The sequence below is a fragment of the Solanum verrucosum genome, unplaced genomic scaffold (assembly GCF_900185275.1).
Source record: "Solanum verrucosum unplaced genomic scaffold, falcon-dt-bn FXZP01000261.1, whole genome shotgun sequence".
NCBI classification, from domain to species: domain Eukaryota; kingdom Viridiplantae; phylum Streptophyta; class Magnoliopsida; order Solanales; family Solanaceae; genus Solanum; species Solanum verrucosum.
The window spans coordinates 11,779,174-11,786,462 of NW_026019969.1; the positions used below are offsets into that span (position 1 = coordinate 11,779,174).

The following is a 7,289-nucleotide window of genomic DNA, read 5'->3' on the forward strand; positions in this document are numbered from 1 at the left end:
ATAAAGAAAAATAATTTGAGGATAACTTTTTAGTACTCCTCAATTTTTTGTTTGGTTACAAAGTGTGGGATAACTTATCCCAGGATTAATAATTATGACTAAGATAAGTTATCCCTACTTATGGGTGGAATACTAATCTCGAAATAAGTTATCCCGGAATAAAAATGTAAAATAACAAAATTACCTCCTTAAACCCTCTTTTATAAACAAACTTATTCTTAGAGGGTATTTTTGTAAATACACAACGTGTTCTTAGAAATTATGTCATGCATATTTGACAAACCAAACAATCAATAAAAAATAATCTTAATATAACTAATTTCATCACAACTTGTCCCATCATAATTTGTCTTCAAACTAAACGACCCTTAAAATAAAAGAATTAATTATTTTTCCACACTAATCATCAGGGAAAAACGAATATAAAGGTACCCGCGCAGAGATTTTATTGTTTGAGACCAAAATGCAAGCCTCTGTTTTAAGTCCTCGGCTAGTCATTCTGTTGTCTCGTTCACGTCAAACAACAAACAGTTTGCGGGCATTCTCTTCTTCTTCTTCTAACCAGTCTCGCGGTGGCCTTCCCCGATTCTACTCCGATAAGCTTCCTCCTTCCAAGGCAATGTCTATTTTCTTATCTCCCTACTACTTTTCTTGATTTTTTTTTTCTTTTCTCAAGAATGGGGTCTTGATTTTATTGAGAAAAGAACAGGGTTGGGTTTGTTATACAACTAATTAATTCTGCAAGAAACATTCGAACTTTCTTGCGTGTAATTTGACTGTTGTCAACCGATAAACTGAAATTCTTGCAGTGTCGTTTACTTTGGGGGAACAATTTAGAGGGTTCTTGATGCTATAATTGTCTTTATCATACTGAAAACCGGTTATTGAGAAAAGAATGGGGTTCTTGATTTATCCTCTAAGGCATGTCTGTTTTTCAAGAATGGGGTATTGATTTTATTGAGAAAAGAACGGGGTTGGGTTTGTTATACAACCAATTGATGTTATAACTGTCTTTATCATACTGAATACCCATTATCCGAAGTTGACATAGGTAATTTGAAATCAAATTAGTCTAAGATAGAGCGGAGTGGATAATGAGGATCTTATACCGACCCCAACTAGTTTAGACTTGGGTAGTTGTGTTCTTTTTTTGCTCTAGCATTATTGTTATTGTATTCAGACCAGATGATTTAAGAGGCTCAGCTATGGTGTATTTATGGTTTTTGAGAATGCAGGATGGCATTGTTCGTGTTAAAGGTGATGAATTCTGGCACATGACTAGGGTCTTAAGGTTGACAATTCATGATAGGTATTGCCTCACAACATATCTTGGATGGTTACCAGTGATATACAATTATGTGTCCTAGAAATTGTTCACGAGTAGTATCTATCTGTCTTAAATGTGCGTAGTTTAAATATGCAATAGTTGCGAACTATGAGAATGGCTTATTTAAAAGTATTATCTGAATTGATGCTTTATTTTGAATAAGGAATGTGAATGGTGCCTTAAATTCGCCAACGCCCTATTATCTTTTAGAAGCCTTTTGTATTCCCTTTCCGGCTTTCCCGATTCTCAATCTGGTTGTCCACTTTGGGTTTTCGTAATGTAGATTTTAGATCTGTCAATTCTATGAAGGATATGATTTTCAACAAGTAGTTGTTGATTTCCATCTTAACATAAGCCGGAAGGGTTGTCCTAGAATAAGAAATATAGTTGTTGCCTGTGGTTCTATATAATTCTTTAACAATGGTACTGAGTTAATTTCACCTATTCATGATGCCCAATTTGCAAGGGTAGAACTATTTGATGGAAAAGGAGGATTAGTTGAAGGTTGTATACAGAACATTGATCAGAATGGATTGGATATTGTGGCTCTCGAGAATCCAAATGCAGTATCTCCACATAACACACAGTGGCATGTCTTTGCTGCATTTGGTGAGTGCTAATGAGCATTGTGGGTGGTGTTATTTGTAGATCATTTTTCTTGCCTTGCATAATGTGCATTAAGTTCCTGTAATGTAGGTACTCTGAAGGGAGGTCGGGCTGATTGGCTTGTGGAGAAATGTACAGTATGTCTGAATTGCCCATGTGAAAAATTGTCTCTCCAGAAGCTTTCAGCAACTTTTTTGTTCACTCTCTTTGTCTGATGGTCACAGGAGCTAGGAGCCTGTAGTGTGACTCCCTTATTGACGGACCGGTCTCCTTCAATATCAGAAAATCGTGTGGATAGATTACAACGTGTCAGTTTTGCTGCAGCTAAACAATGTAAGCTTTTTCACTCTGATACAAAATTTCTTTTGTGCACTAATTTTCTTTGTGGGTGCGTGGGTTATGTTTTTGACATTAACAACATTTTGTTTTAGGCCAACGGCTGCATGAAATGGTTCTAAATCCTCCTATAAAAATTGGTGGACTTTTACCTCTTGTAAGTTAGTTTTTCTAATTTCCTCCCACAAAGTAAAAAAAAATTTCAAAGCGAACAGCATATAGGAGACTCTTAAGACTATTTGCACTTCTTTCTCTCTGCAGAACTTGCTCATTTTTCTTTTCTTTGTTTTGTGGTGCCACTTATGCTCTAGGTTAAAAATTCAAAGCTTTCGTTTATTGCCACGGCAGAAGCTAAACCATTATTTAGTGCTTTAAGTTCCATCAAAAAAGAATCAGCTGGACTGATGATAATTGGACCAGAAGGAGGTTAGTATCTTTCTGCAGGTTTTCCTTCTCATCCAGTCTATGCCCAAGATTTTGTGCCTTTATACTGATGATATTTTTGTTGGTCATAAGTCAACTATTTGATTATCTGAAGAAGTCCATTGCCCAGAACGCTGATGATATGTGTAAGGAATCATATATGCCCGAACGTTTTATTTTTTTTGAAACTGAAATGCCTGAACATTTTTACAGAGTAAAAGTAATCATCTTTGGGTAGATGACTTATTAAACTAGGCTCTGTTTGTATGTGAAGCTCCAGTTTTGGATAATTTATGTGTTAAAGCTCATTTGGCCTTAAACTTCTAAAGATGCTTTTCTAATCCAAGACATAGGAGAATCCTTTGAAGCTAGTATAATACTCATCTTTATCCAAAAAACTGGCAGAGTACCCATAATGTCGATTCTATATAAATTCTCAAGAGTGGGAAAGGAAAAAAGTAGTATAAAGGAAATAAGAAGAGAGACAATAATTGAAAAGAAAAAAATTTATTGCCAATGCTAACCCTTTTGCTTCAGCAGGCCATGCAACCCTCCTACCCATGCAACCTCCTGCTCCATTCTCCAATATCCACTTTGCTATGCCAGAACAACACTCTCCATCCATACACCACCCTAACTCTAACCACAAACTCTATTTATCTTTCTCACACTACATGAATTACTTTGTACAATACATAGTTTGTTTTATGATGATTTGGCTTTACATGTTGTGGTGCTTTTACTATTGCTTATGGGTGCACCAGTCCAATCTTGCAAGCTGAAGTGGGTTTAGATCCTCTTGTTTTGTCCTCATTATCCAGATGTAAGAGTCCTTCAAGAGTGGTGAACAACAATTATGATAAAAGGATTTGGAACCAAAACTATAGAAAAACTTGTGGATGCTAGACAATCTTACATACAACATTCAGATATATATAATTTATAATTTTCTTTTCTGCTGTATGTAATTATTGTGAACACGCTCCATTGTAGACTTCACAGAGAGAGAGTTAAACGTGATTCTTGAGGCTGGGGCAACTTCTGTTGGTCTTGGACCACATCGTCTACGAGTTGAAACTGCTACAGTGGCACTTTTGTCAGCATTAATGTTGTGGTGTGACGACCAGGAGTTATTGAAGGTCTAGCAAACTTGCAGGCAAGTAATATTTGTGCTGCTTCAAAACATTTGGATTGATTCAGTCAAATTCAGTTTGATGGTCTTGTTTGAAAGGGTTCAATAAAGTTTTCACTTTTCAGTTAGGATTTCTTTCATTCTTTTGTGGATCCATCATCTTCAACTTACACTGAAAAAGGTTTAATTGATCTCTCAAGATTTCTGTCAGTGTATGGTTATGGTTCTTTTTTTTTTATTCCACATGATTGTATATGCTAACTATGGTGAATCTTTCTCATCTTTGCTACATCAAAAAAGACAAAATTGCAGTTACAGGATTTCTGATTTAGTGCTTTGGTTACTGAGAATTAAGTTTCTTCCTGGCCCTTACTCTGGATTAAACCGTTGATCATTAGCTGAAGAGGCTAAGTTGTATGATCAGATTTACATGCTCTCACCTATTTAGATACTTATGTAGATGAATCCTTTTGTTTTAGGTAGGGTTCATATGCTGAGGGGTCCCAAGAAAGCAGCAAGTTAGCACTATTAAAGGAATTCAGAAGTGAAGGATCAAAAATAAAGGATAATGATCAATCATTCGCTTTGTTATGTCTGGCCTCACCCTCAATCCACTTGGGAAAGCCCAGTGTATCATCCTTGACACAATACTTCTGAACTTGCCCAGCTGACTTTTCTTTGTAATCTCAAGTGAAAATCTGGTGGTATTGAATTCCACAAATTATTTTTGTCCAACTCTTGGACGGTTTTGAAAAGTCAAATTGCTACATGAGTGGTGAGTGATGACATTCAAGTCCTCATTTTTTAAGTTTGTCTTCGTTGCTTACTTTTCTGCAGTTCGCTGTCTAAACTTTTCTTCAGTATGATATAATATAATTAATTGACCTGATCTCCTTGAAATGCAGTTATCAATTATTTTTGTTTTATACATATTTTTCGTATCTCATTTCAATGTAGTAATTTTACAGGAAGCTTCAGCTAGTTTTTTAGGCCATTATGTGATTGTAATATAATTAAGGCCTAATACACTGATTGCTCTATATACTTTTTATTTAGACACTCAAACTTGTTCCAATTGAGCTCTTTGAACACATGATAAAGTGTTCTTATTTGATACTTTTGATTCATATTTAGGGGCTGTCTGTGTATAATTTTGTTCTTGTGTACATCAGGTTCTATTTAAATTTTCTGTCTGCTATAATATAGACTTTTCTGCAGTTGTGTTGTAAGAATGACTATAACTAGGGGAGGTTTATTCTGAATGTTTAATTTAAGTGGTGGAGTGTAGATAGAGTCATTAGTCAATTAGTCTTGGAAAGATCTCTATTTTAATATTACTATCTCTGGTTGCTGGTTGTTCAACTTTAAAGTTTTAAAAAACTCTGCCATGGATGGAATGTGTTTTGCATGCCTGACCTGTGTGTTGACTTGCAATTCTAATTATTTAGTAAATGACCATGTGATCATTCGTGTCATTTCATTATTTTATGTTTTAGAGACATTCACTTTTAAGAGTTGTCAGCAATTATGTCTAAATGAAGGTTCCTAGCTGTGAACCTTTTTTGATGTTTTTGCTATGAGGAATTGTTAAATATCTAGACAACATAAGCATGTGGAACTTTATTTGTTTGATTGTACTTTGTCTAATGCGTGACAGGAATCGGATTGCATTTGTTAGCCACCAAGTAATGTACCATTAATGAAATTTGTATTAAGCATCTCTAGTAGATAATTCATCTTACTTGATTTTTCACTAATTATTACTCCCTCTTAGTCCATATTAAGTGGATTGTTGAGATTTTTTTTTCAAAGTTTAAGATAATTATTGAGACTTTGTTTTGTATTTATTTCTTAATTACTTTACATTTTCCAGTACAGTAGTTTGGAAATAATCAAATAGTGAAAAGTAGAATTTAAAAATTGTGTTCTGCAATAATCTTTAAGGAATTTATGTCATATTTTAACAATTCACTTAATATGGACTAGCGACTAGAAGGACATGTAAATTGTCATACCTTAGTGCATGCTGACATATACTGGTAAATTTAGAGTTGGATTTTCTTTGTGTAACCCAAAATTGACCATATTGCATTCCCATTTCCCTGAGACAGTAGAAGCATTCACATCAATTGGATTAGTATGTACTAGAACAACACCTAAAATCTTCATCAACTTGTCGGGTGGCACATTTACTTACTATTTGAAGCTGTAATTATACAATTAGCACTACAAAGGCTTTTTACATTTTCATGATGGTGTCTTATGCAGTATATTTGCTTCAAAATAAATGTCCACGTAACCTCTTAAGAAAATGCTAATAATTCTTACTAGGAAAAAAGGAAGTATTTTGATCAAATTACTCTTTGTTAAATAGGGATATATATATATCACTATTTTAATATAAATAATTTAAATTAATTAATAAAGATATAAAATGACATTAATTTCAAATTTATTCCGAAATTTTTATCCTTATCCGAGGACCAAACCTGCCTAAATAAATAAATCAAAACTTGTTTAGTTAGAGTGGCAGAAAAGAGTAATAATTGGAGGAAAAAGGGGCATTTATTTTTTATTTAAGAAAGGTGTGTGTAGTCAAGTCAAAATAGCGCAAAACAGCAACGGAAAAATCCATAAATAGCAGAGATTGATTTGGTAAATCATTCAATATTTTCTGTCTCCTCCATTTCTTCTCCAACAATGGCGATTCAATTGGAGAGTTTGGTAGAATCGATAAAATCGAAGGTGAGGAAGCTGAAGAAATCGAAGAAACCCTACGTCAAAATGGACAAAAGCTCCAGCGTTAGAGTGGAGATCCGAAGCAAAAAGGCTCGTAAGCTCATCGACAAAACTCTTCAAGCTGCTGATCGTCCCGGCAAGAGTAGTCTTACTTAGTGCTTCTCCATCGGAAAAAAATAATTAAGAATTGATTTGAAAAATGAAAATTTCTCTTTGTTTGAAGTTGTGTATATATATATATAATAGATTTTAAAAAATGGCCGTTTCTGTGTTCCTCGACGGCGATGATATCCATTTTCCGATGGGAACCGTTTCGGTCTTTCTTCCTTTTATTGATTCCATAGTTCAATGAGAAAAAAGAGGAGTAAATGTTGGGTTATTTTTTCTTTTGAATGACTTCGTAACGTTTATCCGATCATTAAGTAATTGGATTGCTAATTAAAGTGTATTAGTAGAGAGATTAATAACCAAACACTTATCTCTTAAAATATTTTACTACTTCATTATCTCTTTCTTTAGTCGAATTACATTAGTTATGTTATTATTATTTATATCTCTATTCTTTTGTTATTTCTAACTAAATTCGAATAATTTACTGGTGCGATTTATATTAATCAACTCGTGTAAATTAATATATAGAGTGCGACAATAATTGGATTCACATCATGTGAAGTCACGCAAACTTAAAAATTAGTTTTATAAACAGATTTTAATTTATCTATTTCA

The 7,289-nt window shown here is 34.0% G+C and overlaps 2 protein-coding genes across 2 annotated transcripts; both read left to right on the forward strand.

The window, feature by feature from the left end:
- The first annotated feature begins 461 nt into the window (after positions 1-461).
- LOC125816506 (uncharacterized) lies at positions 462-4,677 on the forward strand. Its single transcript, XM_049496117.1, has 9 exons — positions 462-616; positions 1,236-1,309; positions 1,794-1,936; positions 2,024-2,070; positions 2,158-2,266; positions 2,365-2,426; positions 2,581-2,695; positions 3,686-3,852; positions 4,308-4,677. The coding sequence occupies exons 1-8, from the start codon at positions 464-466 to the stop codon at positions 3,835-3,837; spliced, it is 855 nt and encodes a 284-aa protein (XP_049352074.1). The 5' UTR covers positions 462-463; the 3' UTR covers positions 3,838-3,852; positions 4,308-4,677.
- Positions 4,678-6,508: 1,831 nt separating this feature from the next.
- LOC125815912 (uncharacterized) lies at positions 6,509-6,884 on the forward strand. The gene has a single exon (XM_049495486.1). The coding sequence runs from the start codon at positions 6,525-6,527 to the stop codon at positions 6,717-6,719; it is 195 nt and encodes a 64-aa protein (XP_049351443.1). The 5' UTR covers positions 6,509-6,524; the 3' UTR covers positions 6,720-6,884.
- Positions 6,885-7,289: the final 405 nt, after the last annotated feature.